We start from the raw sequence: 19,335 nt of genomic DNA on the forward strand, positions 1-19,335 counted from the left end.
TCAAGATTTAGTGAATGCCATTGCGGCAAGCGCATAAAAATGCGCACAAAATATGATCTGGAGTACCCCTTTAAATTCATTAGCCTGTTTTGAGAAGACAGCGTTCCTTTCAAAACTCAGACCTCTGCCACACAGGAAAAAGGTTATCTATAAGGGGGCAGTAAAGCTCCTCCAGGATGTTTCCCCATCCTAGTATTAAAGATAAGGAGAGGCATGGAGGAGAACAGACCCATCATAAAATCATTAGGTCCACATTCCTGCTCTAGCCTGATGAGAGAGAATGACTTCTAATTCCCCTTGATATGAAGGAATAAGTCATTCATACATTTTACTAAATTAATCTATCAGTGGTGCTCAACAGAGCTCGAGTATTCGAGCTCTTTTTCAGCTATTCGAGCTCGGTATTCGAGCTCCGAATAGCTGGAGATATTCGAATGGGCTATTCTGGTGAACTCGAATAGCACACTCACTATTTGCGCTATTCGAGCTAATAGCGCTATTCGAGCTCGAATACAGAGCTCGAATAGCGTCATAGCCCAGATTGATGTCCTCAGAGCCAATCAGAGGGCTCCCAGGCCCTCTGACGGCAGCCAATCACTGAGGGGGACCCTGGCCAGCCCCTACCCTATAAATAGCGGCCGCCATGTTCGGTTTTTCCGTCCTTGCCTGACTTTGCACAGAGAGAGATCTGCTCCTTTGTGCTTTGGCTTAGCAAGAGCTTTATTGTGGTCATTTACCTAGCGTTTTTGCTCACATACACCTCCTATACACACCTATATTGTTGTTAGTTAGATAGACATTGTATTTTAGTTAGTAGCTTGTGTGTTACTAGAGAGCCAGCTGCTGCAGGCAAGCTTACACAACTTTAGGCCTCAGGGCCTGCCTGTGTGGGCAGCTCAGCTGTTCTCTCCTGTCCTCTGTTAGTTTATTTCTCATCTATACCAGTATTTCTGCTGTCCTTTACTAGCTACTGAGTGATTGTATTTTGTATTGTAGTTATATAACTGTACTAGGACACTCACTGTCACTGTTTGTTCATAGCTCCTGCGTGTGACCGTGTGTGTGTGCGTGCACTGTAGTGTACACACACTCTATTTCCTTCTGATTACTGATTAATTATTGTAATTTCTAGTTGTACTTACTGTTACTACTTACTGTACTAGGGAGGGACACTCAGTCACTGTTCATAGGCTAGCTCCTGCGTGTGTGTGCGCGTGCACTGTCTGTAGTCGTGTACACACACTCTATTTCCTTGTGATTACTACTGAATCTGATTATTGTAATTTCTACTAGTTGTACTTCCTGACTGTTACTACTTACTTACTGTACTAGGGACACTCACTCAGTCACTGTTCATAGGCTAGCTCCTGCGCGTGTTTGCGCGTGCGTGCACTCACTGTCTGTAGTGTACACACACTCTATTTCCTTGTGATTACTACTGATTATTGTAATTTCTAGTTAGTGTACTAGGGGACACACTCACTGTTCACTGTTCACACTTACTGATTACCGATTATTGTATTTTGTATTTGTACTGTACTAATCAGTTAGCGATCTAATCACTTAGTGATTAGTGTCACCTCACCCACCAACCCACTCCATTAAAGTACCCCACTTTTCACCCGCCCTTTTAAAAAACTTTTGTGTTTACGCCCAAAACATCTAGGATGTCTGGAAGTGGCAGCCAGCGCGGTTTGGGCAAGGGGAAGGGCAGCAAGGGAATCAGGAGGAGAGGGAGCAGCATTGTGGCAAGCCGCGGCCGCGCCACCATGCACAGTTCCGCAGCAGCAGCAGCAGCGTCAGTGGCTAACATTCCTCCTATAGCCACTGGCCGTGGACGCCTTGGGCGCTGCCCAGCAGGAGCATCTGCAACTCACGCTGCAGAGACACAGCAGCAGCAGCAGCAGCAGCAGCGTGTAGCACCTGCTCCGATTTTCCTCCAGCCGGGTCGGAAACGTCCCATTGAGGAAAAGGATGCAGACACTGTGGTGCAACTGATGACGGAGGATGAGCAGCCCGCCATCAGCTCTGCATCTGAGGCCTCCACCCTCACCACCACCACCACCACCCCTGTTCGCAGCAGCCACCCAGCAGGGTCTGGGGAGGAGGCCAGTTCACCGTCAGTCGCCGACCTGTCATTCAGCAGTCTTTTGACCCCAGGCATCATGAGTAAATTTTCTGCTGTTGTTGGCGATCTTGAGGAGAAGATGCTGATGGGCACTTTGGGGGAGGAGGGATTGGACAGCAAGACTGTGGCGACAGTCAAGCAGCCCATCCATGCATCAGGAGAGGAGTTTGGGGGGTCATCATCCCAGCAGGACATGTTTCAGGAGGGGGAGGATGATGATGACACGGTGGCAGACAAAGACTGGGTGCCACCAGCTCCAGGGGATGTCGTCAGCAGCAGCTCTGAGGAGGAGGAGGAGGATGCGCTTGTGGGCCTTGCAAGGAGGCGCATCATTGCAAACATTGGCAGCAGTAGGCAGGTCCCACAGCCTGCTGGTGTCTCAGGCTCAGCAGCAGCAGCAGCAGCATCTGCCAGTACCACCACCAGCTGCACCCAAGCCCCCGCCCCAACCACCACAGGGAGACAGGCAGCAGCGGCTCCAGGCCGTAGGGGGTTGTTTTTGTCACCAATCTGGCGATTTTTCACCATGCCCACAGTGTACAGCAAGTACGCCACTTGCAACCACTATCAGCGGAAGTTGAGCAGAGGTGCAGACCCCTTAAAGTTCAGCACCAGCTCTCTCATCAACCACCTTGCTGCGAAACATTTCCACCAGCATGAGGAGTTCCAGAGGCTGAAGGCATCTGGTGCTGGCAGTGGCACCACACCCATCACTGCACAGCCTTCAGCAGCAGCAGCAGCAGCAGCAGCAACAGCAGCCACCCGCTCCCCTGCTCCTCCAGCAGCACCAGCAGGAGTGCGGAAACGCACTGCTCCTCCCCCCCCTGCAACTCCTGCCGCCGACACTGAGGCCTGTTCTGGCAGCCAGTCCTCAGTGGCCTCCTCTGCTGTGTCCGCTGATTCCCGTGCCAGCAAAAGGCCACGCCAGAGCCTTTTGAGCGAGTCCTTCCAGGGGATGGTTAGGGCTCTGCCTCCCAGCAGCCGTCGCGTGCGGCAGATGAACGGCTTGCTGGCACGGGCCATGTGCTCCCAACTCCTGCCGTACACGCTCGTGCAGGAGGGGAGCGACATTCGTGCGCTGCTTGCTTGCGCAGCCCCAGACTGGCAGCTCCCCAGCAGACACTTCTTCGCCCGCAAGGCCATTCCTGCACTGCACCGCTTTGTGATGGCCAATGTGGAGCGAGGGCTGGAGCACGCGGTTGGTGAAAGGGTCCACGTCACCATGGACTCCTGGAGCAGCTGCTTCGGGACAGGCCGCTACCTGTCCTTCACTGTCCACTGGGTCAGCTTGGTGGAAGGGGGTGAGGATGGGAGAGCAGCAGCGGGCACAGCAGCAGCAGCAACACAGTGGGTGGTGCCACCCCGCAGGGTCAGGGGAACTGCAGCAGGTTCCTCCGATCCTCTGCCATCCTCCGGCACACCTGGCCAAACCCCCCGCCTCAGCAGCAGCGTGAAGGCCCACCACTGCCAAGCGCTGCTGCACTTGGTCAGCCTTGGGAAGACCAAACTGACGGCAACCCATGTGTTGGTCAAACTCCAGGAGCAGGAGAGGATTTGGCTGACCCCCAGAGGCCTCAGAGTCGGAGAGGTGGTGGCCGACAATGGGGCCAATCTGGTTGCCGCAATTGACAGGGGAAACCTGACCCACATCCCCTGTCTTGCCCACGTGCTGAACCTGGTGGTGCAGAAGTTCTTGCGCACCTACCAGGGGATGGGCGAACTGCTGGAAACGGCAAGGAACGTTGTGCGTCACTTCCGGCGCTCGGCTGCAGCCTGTGCGAGCCTGGAAGACGTGCAAAAGGAGCTGGAGCTGCCACGCCATCGGCTGATCCTTGACGTTCCGACCCGCTGGAACTCCACCCTGGTGATGTTGGAGCGTCTGGTTGAACAGAAGCACGCTGTCAACCAGTACCTTGCCCAGGCCACTGTTTCCGCCGCTCAGAGAAGGGACAGGACCAGCAACATCCCGTCCATCGTCCCCGATGATGACTGGAGGCACATGCAGCAGGTGTGCTTAGTGCTGGCTCCCTTTCTGCAGGCCACAAACATGGTGAGCAGGGACCATGCTATGGTCTGCGAGTGGGTGCCCCTGGTTTGTCTGCTGAACAGGGCCCTCGATGCTTTGCTGGAACAGGGAGCGGCAGCCTTGGACCAGCAGGAGCGTCATGCAGCTGCACAGTCCACCTCTGAGGGGGAGGAGGAGGAGGACTTGGTGGAGGTCCCTGACCTTGCTGCTGATGAGGGGGATCAGCACAGCGCAGCTGAGTTGGTGCGGGGGTGGAGAGAGGATGAGGCGGCAGAGGAGGAGGATGAGGACAGCACTGACGTCGATGTGCCAGCACACGTGGCCCGCCTCTTCCCAATGGCAGCGCACATGCTGACGTGCCTGCGCAAGGACCCCAGGGTGATCCAGATGAAGCAGAGGGAGGACATCTGGATCAGCATGATGTTGGACCCACGCCTCAAGGGGAAGTTGAGCCAGTTCCTGCCGCCTGCAGGAGGAGACCCAGCGCAACAAATAAGGAGCTTGCAGCAGGCCCTTGTTGAGCGCTTGGAGGAAGCCTTCCCCCAGCCTTCCACCCCCACTGTCCAGCCAGCACAGAGGCAGCAGCAGGTGCCTGCATCCAGCAGCAAGCGCCCCACAGACCTGCTGTCTCTCAGCAACGAGCTCTACAGGACTGTAGAGGCTCTGGCAGCAGTGACTAGAGAGGAGGTGCATGCAGCAGCATCCTCCTCCGGTCACAGCCAGTGCCTGACCCGAATGGTGGCTGACTACATGGGGTCCTACAGCGGGCTTGACAGCGATGCCCCTGTTGATCCCATGGAGTATTGGGTCAAGCGCCTGGAGATCTGGAGCGAGCTGGCGCAGTACGCCCTGGAAGTGCTGTCCTGTCCCCCTTCCAGCGTGCTGTCCGAGCGCTGCTTCAGTGCAGCTGGTGGCGTGGTCACCGAGAAACGCTCACGTCTGTCTCACAAGTCTGTGGACAGACTGACATTTCTCAAGATGAACCAGGCGTGGGTGGAAGGCGAGTTCCTGGCCCCTGTTGTCGGCGAGAGGGGGACATGAACTGAAGAACCATCGTTAATGTGCCTTACCACCCTTTACCACCTCCTGGCTCCTGCTCACTAAGCCAGCCTGGTTCACTTTGACTATTACGTCGCCTGCAGCCACACATTTTACACCTACAGTGGGCTGCTGTGTACTGCCCTTCTGCTGTCTGTCTGTGTTTACCACTGCCAGGGTACACAGAATTTCCTTCTGCTGCCACTCTGCCACCAGCTATTACGTCAAACAATAGCTATATCTGTCTGTGTAATTTGTTGTAAAAACAAAACAAACTATTAAAAAAAAAAAAAAAAAGTTTAATTTTTCTGAGGTGCCCGGGTTGAAAACTGTGTTGTCCCAGTTGTGTATTGGACACGATGTGGGCTGCACGACCGCTGTCTGGGACCTCCTGCTGTGTTTATTTACAGCCCTGGTATCACCGCTAGGTACCAGGGCTATTATGTCACGCTGCCTACCTACCTGCTGCCACACTCACACTACTTCTCCATTCCTCCTGCTGCTGCTGCTGTCTGTCTGTGTTTCCCACTGCCAGGGTACACAGAATTTCCTTCTGCTGCCACTCTGCCACCAGCTATCACGTCAAACAATAGTTGCTCACATTACTCCTCCATTCCTCCTGCTGCTGTCTGTCTGTGTTTCCCACTGCCAGGGTACACAGAATTACCTTCTGCTGCCACTCTGCCACCAGCTATTACGTCAAACAATAGCTATATCTGTCTGTGTAATTTGTTGTAAAAACAAAAAAAAAAAACCATTAAAAAAAAAAAAAAAGGTTTAATTTTTCTGAGGTGCCCGGGTTGAAAACTGTGTTGTCTAAGTTGTGTATTGGACACGATGTGGGCTGCACGACCGCTGTCTGGGACCTCCTGCTGTGTTTATTTACAGCCCTGGTATCACCGCTAGGTACCAGGGCTATTATGTCACGCTGCCTACCTACCTGCTGCCACACTCACACTACTCCTCCATTCCTCCTGCTGCTGCTGCTGTCTGTCTGTGTTTCCCACTGCCAGGGTACACAGAATTTAGTTCTGCTGCCACTCTGCCACCAGCTATTACGTCAAACAATAGTTGCTCACATTACTCCTCCATTCCTCCTGCTGCTGCTGCTGCTGTCTGTCTGTGTTTCCCACTGCCAGGGTACACAGAATTACCTTCTGCTGCCACTCTGCCACCAGCTATTACGTCAAACAATAGCTATATCTGTCTGTGTAATTTGTTGTAAAAACAAAACAAATAAACCATTAAAAAAAAAAAAAGGTTTAATTTTTCTGAGGTGCCCGGGTTGAAAACTGTGTTATCCCAGTTGTGTATTGGACACGATGTGGGCTGCACGACCGCTGTCTGGGACCTCCTGCTGTGTTTATTTACAGCCCTGGTATCACCGCTAGGTACCAGGGCTATTATGTCACGCTGCCTGCCTCATTGACTGCCTGCTGCCACACACTCATCCTCCTCCTCCTGCTGCTGAATTTACCTCCTGCTGTCTGTGTGTTTCCACTGCCAGGGAGCACATACAATGGCGCTTCCAACATGCGTGCGCAACCAGCTATTTATTACGCTCAAAAATAGCTGCATTTCTTTAAAAAAATATATAAAAGAGAAATAAGTGAAGAAGAAGAAGACGATATAGAAAAAGAAGGAGAAGAAGAAGAAGAAGATATAGAAAAAGAAGATATAGAAGAAGAAGATATAGAAGAAGAAGAAGAAGATATAGAAGATAAAGAAGAAGAAGAAGTATATACAGTACTGAACAACATTTTGGACACAACTTCTCTTTCCACCTTTTTTTTTTTAAAGGAACATCCCCACATAATCACTTGCTGTTGTTACTTGGAAAAAAAGATGTTTCTTGCATCATTCACCCTCAAAACAAGTGTTGGAAGCTATTTAAGGCCAATTCGAATAGTCAGCTCGAATAATGAGCTAGAATACCGACTCGAATAGTGAGGTCGAAGTCCGAGGTCGAATCGAATAGTAAAAAATATTCGACTCGAATATTCGACCGAATTCGAATAATTTACTATTCGAATTCGAACAAACTCGAATTATAAAAAGGGGTATCCGAGCATCATTCCATCTTCCATAGATGCCAAACATGTCAAAATTATCAGCTATGCCTCAAACCTGAACGGGAGGTGTCTGGTCCACAAAGCATTGACCTGGCACCTTCAATACCCGAGATATCAAATCCCTCGGCAGAGAAGATGTCAGCCCAAGAAAGTTTAATATCGATTGGTTCAGAACATGATGACGGAATGTAAAATTCTGGTTTTTATATGATCTGTCCAAGATCTGCTGAGTTATGACCTAATTAGAGAACTTACCCAATTCAGTCCCTAAGACAGTAGAGGCAGGACTTCAGCCTGAGGTCAGATTGCTAAGGGTTAGGAAAGCTCTCTTGTTACCATCCACACCATCTGGCAGAGAAAGGGTTAAAAAACTGACTGGACACTCAGGCAGAGAGAGAGAGGCTCCAGCCATCCTTATAACATCACGGATTTGGCTGGATTATGAAAGGACTTCTACTCATTCCACAGAACTTCCCATAACTGGACTTTATATCTTTTGTTGGACTTATTATCACAAAGGACTCTTGACAAATTTCTCAGACTATCAATAGCTATTTTCCCATTTAATCTTTATTATTTCTGTATCAATTTGTTTCTATTGCTATATTTTTGTTCTGCATTATTTCTTTAAATAAATGATTAAAAATCGTTCGTCTAAGTGCTGTTCTGAAAATCTCCGTAAAAGGATTCATATCTCCGTAGAGACGTTACCATAACTGTTTTGATATTAATATCGTTAGTTTTGCTATTTCTAGAAAGGTTGTCAAATTAACCCCTTTTCCTACAGGATTTAGCTAGAGTTAGACTTTAGCACATTTGCATGCTTTATTGCAGATTGGTGGCAGCGACCTGGCCTCTGTGTGAGAGCCCAAATTGTATTGATTGTATATACAATCGAAATTGGACTCACCAACCAATCCAAAAGGTTGACTGCCTTTGGATTCCCTCAGGGTCTGAGGCTAAATGGTAAATCAGCAGCAAAGGGAACAGGAATTGGAGGGTGACTGTACATACGTCACACATACATGCATTGCTCTTATATTGCAACATATACTAAAGGAAAGCATGACTGGGGGATTGTGGGAAAGTGATGTCATCGGTCACATGGAAGGAGGGAGGAGCATAGACACATGCATGACACATGTCACCGGGAGGAAGGGGGCAACCCTATGGTTGGGTATAAACCAGTATTACTGCCCCCTCTAAGGTGGAGTCAGAGAAATGAGGAGTTTATGTGGCATTTACAGCCCTCACCAGGCCGTGCTGGTTACTGATGTCCTCAGAGTGGCTTGCTACACAGATCGGTGAGTTCTCAGGGGATTGAGAACTATTGCAGAGTGAAGCCTGAGGAAGCTAATACGTTTATATTTTCTCAACAAAACCTTAAAGTGAACCTGAGGTGAAGCAGGGGGGGCAGATGGCACACAGAGGCATGCTCCCTGCTCCATGACATGCCCATGTAACATCTCATACATACATGATGAAATAGCTCCTTGATGACTTAGTATCATCCAGTGGTGCCAGTGTGCCTCACTCGTTGGGTTCCTCTTGTCAGGGCTCGGTGGTAAAGGCATCATTTCCAAACTCTACACTCTGGAGGAAGGGTTCTTCAGAGCTGTGAGTGAATGAAATGAGAGCAGCCCTCACTCAGTGATGCACCAACATGATGTGGTGACAGCTGTTTCCTTGTGTTCCTTACATAGCGGCTTGGCCTAACCTGTTCTTGGATATCACACATCCAGGGAGGAGGACACAAAGCAACTGCACAGCAGGGAAATGACCTACATGACCAGATAGGACCACACAGTCCTGACTATGAATATTGCTGGATCCTCTGGCCTCTTTGTATCGACCTCTGGTTACACTCACCCTTACTCATATTATGTGTTTTGCAGTGAAGCCAGGAAGGTGCCCCAAGAATCCTCCAGAAAACCTGGGAGCAAGAGCCCGCAAGTGCCGCAAAGATGAAGAATGCCCTGAGGACGAAAAGTGCTGCCGTTCTCTGGGGAACAGGTGCTATAAGCCAGAACCAGGTGAGAGTGGGGGTGTTGACTGCGGGGGTGGTGATAGCAGGGAGAGGGTGAGTGTGTGTGTGTGTGTGTGTGTGCGTGTGTGTGTGTGTGTGTGCGTAGGGGGTGGTGACTGCGGGGGTGGTGAGAGTGTTTGTGGGGGTTGGGAGCGGGGATGGTGGGAGCGGGTGTGGTGAGAGCAGGGGTGGTGAGAGTGTGTGTAGGGGTGGTGAGTGTGGGGGTGGGTAGAGTGGGGGAGGGTGTGTGTGGGGGCTAGTGAGTGTGGGGGTGGGGAGAGCAGGGATGGTGGGAGCGGGCGTGGTGAGAGCGTATGTATGGGGGTGGCGAGTGGAGAGAGTGGGGAGGGTGTGTGTGAGGATGGTGACTGCGGGGTGGGGGGGGGGTGGGGTGGGGAGAGTGGGGGAGGGTGATTGTTGGGGGGTGGGGGTGGGGAGAGTGTGGATGGTGAGTGCAGGGGATGGTGAGTGCAGGGGGTGGTGAGTGCAGGGGATGGTGAGTGCAGGGGATGGTGAGTGCAGGGGGTGGTGAGTGCAGGGCAGGGGCGCCTCTAGCCATTTTGCCACTCCAGGCGATAAAACTTGTGGCGCCCCCATGGTGCTCCCACCCCCAAAAAATAACCGTAATGCGTCAGTGTTTAACTACAAAATAATCGTAATGTGGCAGCGTTTCACCAGAAAATAATCATAATGCAGCAGCATTTCACCAGAAATTAATTGTAATGAGGCAGCGTTTCACCAGAAAATACACATATTGCAGAAGTGTTTCACCAGAAAATAACCATATTGCAGCAGCATTTCGCCAGAAAATAATCGTATTGCAGCAGCGTTTCACCAGAAAATACACATATTACAGAAGTGTTTCACCAGAAAATAACCATATTGCAGCAGCGTTTCACCAGAAAATACACGTAAATGTGGCAGCATTTTGCCAGAAAATACACAATGCGGGCAGCGTTTCACCAGAACATACACATAGGCAGGGCTCCATTTTCATGAGGCACAAGGGGATAGAAGGAAGCACAAAGGGGGACAGAAGGAGGCACGAGGGTCAGAAGAAGTCACAAAGGAGGACACAAGAAAGCACAAGGCGACAGAAGGAGGCACAACTGGTGACAAAAGGACGCACAATGGGGGACAGAATGAGACAAGAAGGAGGCACAGGAGGACAGAAGGAGGTACACAGAGGGGCAGTTGGAGATGCAGGGGAACAGAAGAAGGCATGAGCGCCAGAAGGAGGCACAAAATAGGACAGAAGGAGGCACAGGGGGCTGAAGGAGGCACACAGGGGGACAGAAGGAGGCATAAAGTGGGGCAGAAGGCGGCACAAAGGGGAGGCAGAAGGAGGCACAATGGGGGACAGATTGAGGCACAAAGGGGGGCAAAAGGAGGCACAGGAGGAAAGGAGGTGGCACAGGGGGACTGAAGAAGGCACACAGGGGACAGAAGAAGGCACAAAGGGGGCAGAAGTAGGCACGATGGGGGATAGAAAAAAAGCACAAAGGGGGCAGAAGGAGGCACAGAGAGAAAGTAGGAGGCACAAAGGGGAACATAAAGATGCACAAAGGGGGACAGAAGGAGGCACAAAAGGGGGACAGAAGAAGGCAGAGGGGGATGTAAGGTGGCACAGGAAGACAGAAGGAGGCAGAGGGGGACAGACAGAGCCACAAGGAGAAAGAAAAAGGCACAAAGGGGCACAGGAGGAGGCACAGGGGGACAGAGGAAGGTGCAGGGGAGAAAGGTGGCATATGGGGACTGAAAAGGCACATGGAGAGAGAATGAGGCACAAAGGGAGACAGAAGGAGGAGCAGAGGGGCAGAAGTAGTACAAGAGGACAAAGAAAGGCACAAGGGGACATAAGGAGGCACAGGGGGACAGAAGGAGGCACAATGGGGCACAGATGGAGGCAGAGGTGGCACATGGGGGACTGAAAGAGGAATATGGAGACAGAAGGACAAACAAGGGGTCAGACATGGCACAAGGGACTGAAGGAGGCACAAGGAGACAGAGGAGGAACAAAGGGGGGGAAGGATGCACAAGGCACAGAGGGAAAGAGGGGCAGCTGCCTGCAACTTACGCTTAGCAGATGCAGCAGAAGCAAGTAATAGAACACCCAATGGGGTGGGGCTTTGTCAGGGGGTGGGGCTTTGCTCAGGGGCGGGGCTTAATCTAGCAATATGGCGCCCCCAGGACCAATGGCACTCTAGGCAATGGCCTGTACTGCCTATGCCTAAAGGCGCCCCTGCTTCCAAATAAAGACCTACACCACCTGCAGCTAGTACAGAATGCTGCCGCAAGACTGTTACCAACCCCGCCATTGCCACATAACACCAATCCTTCCAAATAAAGACCTGCACCGCCTGCAGCTAGTACAGAATGCTGCCGCAAGACTGTTACCAACCCCGCCATTGCCACATAACACCAATCCTTCCAAATAAAGACCTGCACCGCCTGCAGCTAGTACAGAATGCTGCCGCAAGACTGTTACCAACCCCGCCATTGCCACATAACACCAATCCTTCCAAATAAAGACCTGCACCGCCTGCAGCTAGTACAGAATGCTGCCACAAGACTGTTACCAACCCCGCCACTGCCACATAACACCAATCTTTCCAAATAAAGACCTACACCGCCTGCAGCTAGTACAGAATGCTGCCACAAGACTGTTACCGGCCCCGCCATTGCCACATAACACCAGTCCTTCCAAATATAGACCTACACCTCCTGCAGCTAGTACAGAATGCTGCCACAAGACTGTTACCGGCCCCGCCATTGCCACATAACACCAGTCCTTCCAAATATAGACCTACACCGCCTGCAGCTAGTACAGAATGCTGCCGCAAGACTGTTACCAGCCAACCCCGCCATTGCCACATAACACCAATCCTTCCAAATAAAGACCTACACTGCTTGCAGCTAGTACAGAATGCTGCCACAAGACTGTTACCAACACCGCCATTGCCACATAACACCAATCCTTCCAAATAAAGACCTCCACCGCCTGCAGCTAGTACAGAATGCTGCCACAAGACTGTTACCAGCCCCGCCACTGCCACATAGCACCAATCCTTCCAAATAAAGACCTACAACTCCTGCAGCTATGCTGCCGCAAGGCTGTTACCAACCTCACCATTGCCACATAACACCAATCCTTCAAAATATAGACCGACACCACCTGCAGCTAGTACAGAATGCTGCCACAAGACTGTTACCAACCCTGCCACTGCCACATAACACCAATCCTTCCAAATATAGACCTACAGCCTGCAGCTAGTACAGAATGCTGCCGCAAGACTGTTACCAACACCACCACTGCCACATAACACCAATCCTTCCAAATAAAGACCTGCACCGCCTGCAGCTAGTACAGAATGCTGCCGCAAGACTGTTACCAACCTCGCCATTGCCACATAACACCAATCCTTCCAAATAAAGACCTGCACCACCTGCAGCTAGTACAGAATGCTGCCACAAGACTGTTACCAACCCCGCCATTGCCACATAACACCAATCCTTCCAAATAAAGACCTGCACCGCCTGCAGCTAGTACAGAATGCTGCCGCAAGACTGTTACCAACCCCGCCATTGCCACATAACACCAATCCTTCCAAATAAAGACCTGCACCGCCTGCAGCTAGTACAGAATGCTGCCGCAAGACTGTTACCAACCCCGCCATTGCCACATAACACCAATCCTTCCAAATAAAGACCTGCACCGCCTGCAGCTAGTACAGAATGCTGCCACAAGACTGTTACCAACCCCGCCACTGCCACATAACACCAATCCTTCCAAATAAAGACCTACACCGCCTGCAGCTAGTACAGAATGCTGCCACAAGACTGTTACCGGCCCCGCCATTGCCACATAACACCAGTCCTTCCAAATATAGACCTACACCTCCTGCAGCTAGTACAGAATGCTGCCACAAGACTGTTACCGGCCCCGCCATTGCCACATAACACCAGTCCTTCCAAATATAGACCTGCACCACCTGCAGCTAGTACAGAATGCTGCCACAAGACTGTTACCAACCCCGCCATTGCCACATAACACCAATCCTTCCAAATAAAGACCTGCACCGCCTGCAGCTAGTACAGAATGCTGCTGCAAGACTGTTACCAGCCAACCCCGCCATTGCCACATAACACCAATCCTTCCAAATATAGACCTACACCACCTGCAGCTAGTACAGAATGCTGCCACAAGACTGTTACCAACCCCGCCATTGCCACATAACACCGATCCTTCCAAATGAAGACCTACACCGCCTGCAGCTAGGTCAGAATGCTGCCACAAGATCGTTAACAACCCTGCCACTGCCACATAACACCAATCCTTCCATATAAAGACCTACACCACCTGCAGCTAGTACAGAATGCTGCCACAAGACTGTTACCAACCCGCCATTGCCACATAACACCAATCCTTCCAAATAAAGACCTACACCGCCTGCAGCTAGTACAGAATGCTGCCGCAAGACTGTTACCAACCCCGCCATTGCCACATAACACCAATCCTTCCAAATAAAGACCTGCACCGCCTGCAGCTAGTACAGAATGCTGCCACAAGACTGTTACCAACCCCGCCATTGCCACATAACACCAATCCTTCCAAATAAAGACCTGCACCGCCTGCAGCTAATACAGAATGCTGCTGCAAGACTGTTACCAGCCAACCCCGCCATTGCCACATAACACCAATCCTTCCAAATATAGACCTACACCACCTGCAACTAGTACAGAATGCTGCCACAAGACTGTTACCAACCCGCCATTGCCACATAACACCAATCCTTCCAAATAAAGACCTACACCGCCTGCAGCTAGTACAGAATGCTGCCGCAAGACTGTTACCAACCCCGCCATTGCCACATAACACCAATCCTTCCAAATAAAGACCTGCACCGCCTGCAGCTAGTACAGAATGCTGCCACAAGACTGTTACCAACCCCGCCATTGCCACATAACACCAATCCTTCCAAATAAAGACCTGCACCGCCTGCAGCTAATACAGAATGCTGCCGCAAGACTGTTACCAACCTGCCATTGCCACATAACACCAATCCTTCCAAATAAAGACCTGCACCGCCTGCAGCTAGTACAGAATGCTGCCGCAAGACTGTTACCAGCCCCGCCATTGCCACATAACACCAATCCTTCCAAATATAGACCTACACCGCCTACACCTAATACAGAATGCTGCCGCAAGACTGTTACCAACCCGCCATTGCCACATAACACCAATCCTTCCAAATAAAGACCTACACCACCTGCAGCTAGTACAGAATGCTGCCACAAGACTGTTACCGGCCTGCCATTGCCACATAACACCAATCCTTCCAAATATAGACCTACACCGCCTGCAGCTAGTACAGAATGCTGCCACAAGACTGTTAGAAAACCCCGGCATTGCCACATAACACCAATCCTTCCAAACAAAGACCTGCACCACCTGCAGCTAGTACAGAATGCTGCCACAAGACTGTTACCAACCCCGCCACTGCCACATAACACCAATCCTTCCAAATAAAGACCTACACCGCCTGCAGCTAGTACAGAATGCTGCCACAAGACTGTTACTGGCCCCGCCATTGCCACATAACACCAGTCCTTCCAAATATAGACCTACACCGCCTGCAGCTAGTACAGAATGCTGCCACAAGACTGTTACCGGCCCCGCCATTGCCACATAACACCAGTCCTTCAAAATATAGACCTACACCGCCTGCAGCTAGTACAGAATGCTGCCGCAAGACTGTTACCAGCCAACCTGGCCATTGCCACATAACACCAATCCTTCCAAATAAAGACCTACACTGCTTGCAGCTAGTACAGAATGCTGCCACAAGACTGTTACCAACCCTGCCACTGCCACATAACACCAATCCTTCCAAATATAGACCTACAGCCTGCAGCTAGTACAGAATGCTGCCGCAAGACTGTTACCAACACCACCACTGCCACATAACACCAATCCTTCCAAATAAAGACCTACACCGCCTGCAGCTAGTACAGAATGCTGCCGCAAGACTGTTACCAACCCCGCCATTGCCACATAACACCAATCCTTCCAAATAAAGACCTGCACCACCTGCAGCTAGTACAGAATGCTGCCACAAGACTGTTACCAACCCCGCCATTGCCACATAACACCAATCCTTCCAAATAAAGACCTGCACCGCCTGCAGCTAGTACAGAATGCTGCTGCAAGACTGTTACCAGCCAACCCCGCCATTGCTACATAACACCAATCCTTCCAAATATAGACCTACACCACCTGCAACTAGTACAGAATGCTGCCACAAGACTGTTACCAACCCGCCATTGCCACATAACACCAATCCTTCCAAATAAAGACCTACACCGCCTGCAGCTAGTACAGAATGCTGCCGCAAGACTGTTACCAACCCCGCCATTGCCACATAACACCAATCCTTCCAAATAAAGACCTGCACCGCCTGCAGCTAGTACAGAATGCTGCCACAAGACTGTTACCAACCCCGCCATTGCCACATAACACCAATCCTTCCAAATAAAGACCTGCACCGCCTGCAGCTAATACAGAATGCTGCCGCAAGACTGTTACCAACCTGCCATTGCCACATAACACCAATCCTTCCAAATAAAGACCTGCACCGCCTGCAGCTAGTACAGAATGCTGCCGCAAGACTGTTACCAGCCCCGCCATTGCCACATAACACCAATCCTTCCAAATATAGACCTACACCGCCTACACCTAATACAGAATGCTGCCGCAAGACTGTTACCAACCCGCCATTGCCACATAACACCAATCCTTCCAAATAAAGACCTACACCACCTGCACCTAGTACAGAATGCTGCCACAAGACTGTTACCGGCCTGCCATTGCCACATAACACCAATCCTTCCAAATATAGACCTACACCGCCTGCAGCTAGTACAGAATGCTGCCACAAGACTGTTAGAAAACCCCGGCATTGCCACATAACACCAATCCTTCCAAACAAAGACCTGCACCACCTGCAGCTAGTACAGAACGCTGCCACAAGACTGTTACCAACCCCGCCACTGCCACATAACACCAATCCTTCCAAATAAAGACCTACACCGCCTGCAGCTAGTACAGAATGCTGCCACAAGACTGTTACTGGCCCCGCCATTGCCACATAACACCAGTCCTTCCAAATATAGACCTACACCGCCTGCAGCTAGTACAGAATGCTGCCACAAGACTGTTACCGGCCCCGCCATTGCCACATAACACCAGTCCTTCAAAATATAGACCTACACCGCCTGCAGCTAGTACAGAATGCTGCCGCAAGACTGTTACCAGCCAACCCCGCCATTGCCACATAACACCAATCCTTCCAAATAAAGACCTACACTGCTTGCAGCTAGTACAGAATGCTGCCACAAGACTGTTACCAACCCTGCCACTGCCACATAACACCAATCCTTCCAAATATAGACCTACAGCCTGCAGCTAGTACAGAATGCTGCCGCAAGACTGTTACCAACACCACCACTGCCACATAACACCAATCCTTCCAAATAAAGACCTACACCGCCTGCAGCTAGGACAGAATGCTGCCACAAGACTGTTACCAACCCCACCACTGCCACATAACACCAATCCTTCCAAATAAAGACCTACACCGCCTGCAGCTAGTACAGAATGCTGCCACAAGACTGTTACCAACCCCGCCATTGCCACATAACACCAATCCTTCCAAATAAAGACCTACACCGCCTGCAGCTAGTACAGAATGCGGCCACAAGACTGTTACCAACCCCGGCATTACCACATAACACCAATCCTTCCAAATAAAGACCAACACTGCCTGCAGCTAGTACAGAATGCTGCCACAAGACTGTTACCAACACTGCCATTGCCACATAACACCAATCCTTCCAAATAAAGACCTACACCACCTGCAGCTAGTACAGAATGCTGCCACAAGACTGATACCAACACCGCCATTGCCACATACCACCAATCCTTCCAAATAAAGACCTACACCGCCTGCAGCTAGTACAGAATGCTGCCACAAGACTGTTACCAACCCCGCCATTGCCACATAACGCCGATCCTTCCAAATAAAGACCTACACCACCTGCAGCTAGTACAGAATGCTGCCGCAAGACTGTTACCAACCCTGCCATTGCCACATAACACCAATCCTCCCAAATAAAGACCTACACCGCCTGCAGCTAGTACAGAATGCTGCCGCAAGGCTGTTACCAACCCTGCCATTGCCACGTAACACCGATCCTTCCAAATATAGACCTACACCGCCTGCAGCTAGTACAGAATGCTGCCGCAAGACTTTTACCAACCCCGCCATTGCCACATAACACCAATCCTTCCAAATAAAGACCTACACCGCCTGCAGCTAGTACAGAATGCTGCCGCAAGACTGTTACCAGCCCCGCCATTGCCACATAACACCAATCCTTCCAAATATAGACCTACACCACCTGCAGCTAGTATAGAATGCTGTCGCAAGACTGTTACCAGCCCCGCCATTGCCACATAACACCAATCCTTCCAAATAAAGACCTACACCGCCTGCAGCTAGTACAGAATGCTGCCACAAGACTGTTAGCAACCCCGCCATTGCCACATAACACCAATCCTTCCAAATAAAGACCTACACCGCCTGCAGCTAGTACAGAATGCTGCTGAAAGACTGTTACCAACCCCGCCATTGCCACAAAACACCAATCCTTCCAAATACAGACTACACCACCTGCAGCTAGTACAGAATGCTGCCACAAGACTGTTACCAACCCCGCCATTGCCACATAACACCAATCCTTCCAAATATAGACCTGCACCACCTAGTGTAGCGGGAGGAGTGACAGAAAGGAGAGGAAAGTGGGAGGAGTGACAGAGAGGTGTGGCAGTGGGAGGAGTGGCTAGTGGGAGGAGTGACATAAAGGAGAGGATAGTGGGCAGAATGACAGAGAGGCATGGCAGTGGGAGGAGTGACAGAGAGGCATGGCCAGTGGGAGGAGTGATGGAGAGGCATGACCAGTGGGAAGAGTGATGGGGAGGCGTGGCCAGTGGGAGGAGTGATGGAGAGGCGTGGCCAGTAGGGGGAGTGAAAGAGAGGAACAAATTACCTGGATTTAGGGTTCCAAAATGTACTCTCTTTACTATAAAGTGTTTAATGTAAGATACATTTATATAATTGGCTTTCTGTATTTCTATCTGTCTGTATTACATATATATAAAGCATTGAGGATAAAGTGGACACCTCTGACTAATGAAATAACCCTTATCTCCCCGGTATATAGAGCTGCGAGTGAAGTGTAGAGAGGATCTGAGTCAGAACGTCACTTGTGCCTCAGTCACCTGCACCCGCCATGATGACTGCCCCCTGGATGCCAAATGCTGCTCCATCCCCAATGGAAAAGCCTGCCTTACCTTAGACTGAGGTGAGGGGCGGAGCCTGCCCATGTATGGTCATCTCCATCCTTACACTTACATTTTCTCTGATCGGTCTTTTCTCATCTTCCAATCACAGAACTGGGGACTTCTGGAACCACAACAGTGAAGAGTACCTGTAATGAGAGGTCCAGCAGGGGGTGTCAGGAATCCTCTCCAGATGCTACTGAGATTAAATAAAGCTTTATCCAGAGTCTTGGCTGCTTGTCTTCTGTAAATGCTTGGAGGTCAGAATAGAGATATTTTCCAGGTCTGTGTATTCCCACATGGATCCGGGTTGGTGAATTTGGGAAGGCTGTGAGTGAAGAGCAAACCAACATATCAGATATAAGAGGGGTGTAATGGCAAACATCAGCTCAATGCGGGTATCAGAGCAGAATTCATGAAATCCTATCAGCAGCTTCACCTGGCAGTCACATGGACATATTCATCCTCCACTGCCCTTCCCACAGAGGCAGGGGCGTAACTAGGCCCCACCGGGCCCCCCTGCAGATTTTCTGAGCCCCCCCCCCCCCCCCCCCGGGGCCCGCTCGCGGCCGTTTTGTGGGTGCTGGAGGGGTGGCAGCATGAGGGGAAAGCCTTGCCCACAGTCGGCGGGGAGAGGGGTAGTTC

At 50.9% G+C, this 19,335-nt stretch overlaps 1 protein-coding gene across 5 annotated transcripts in view; it reads left to right on the forward strand.

The window, feature by feature from the left end:
* LOC137570304 (neurogenic locus notch homolog protein 2-like) overlaps positions 1-18,916 on the forward strand; it is a 287,509-nt gene extending 268,593 nt beyond the window's left edge. For all 5 annotated transcript variants that reach the window (XM_068278937.1, XM_068278940.1, XM_068278939.1 and 2 more), the window contains 3 exons: positions 9,160-9,297; positions 18,573-18,713; positions 18,803-18,916. In XM_068278937.1, coding sequence (XP_068135038.1) covers positions 9,160-9,297; positions 18,573-18,712 — 278 coding nt within the window. In that variant the 3' untranslated portion in view covers position 18,713; positions 18,803-18,916. The remainder of the gene's footprint in view (positions 1-9,159; positions 9,298-18,572; positions 18,714-18,802) is intronic.
* Positions 18,917-19,335: the final 419 nt, after the last annotated feature.

This window comes from Hyperolius riggenbachi, chromosome 4 (genome assembly GCF_040937935.1).
Source record: "Hyperolius riggenbachi isolate aHypRig1 chromosome 4, aHypRig1.pri, whole genome shotgun sequence".
In the NCBI taxonomy this organism is placed as follows: Eukaryota; Metazoa; Chordata; class Amphibia; order Anura; family Hyperoliidae; genus Hyperolius; species Hyperolius riggenbachi.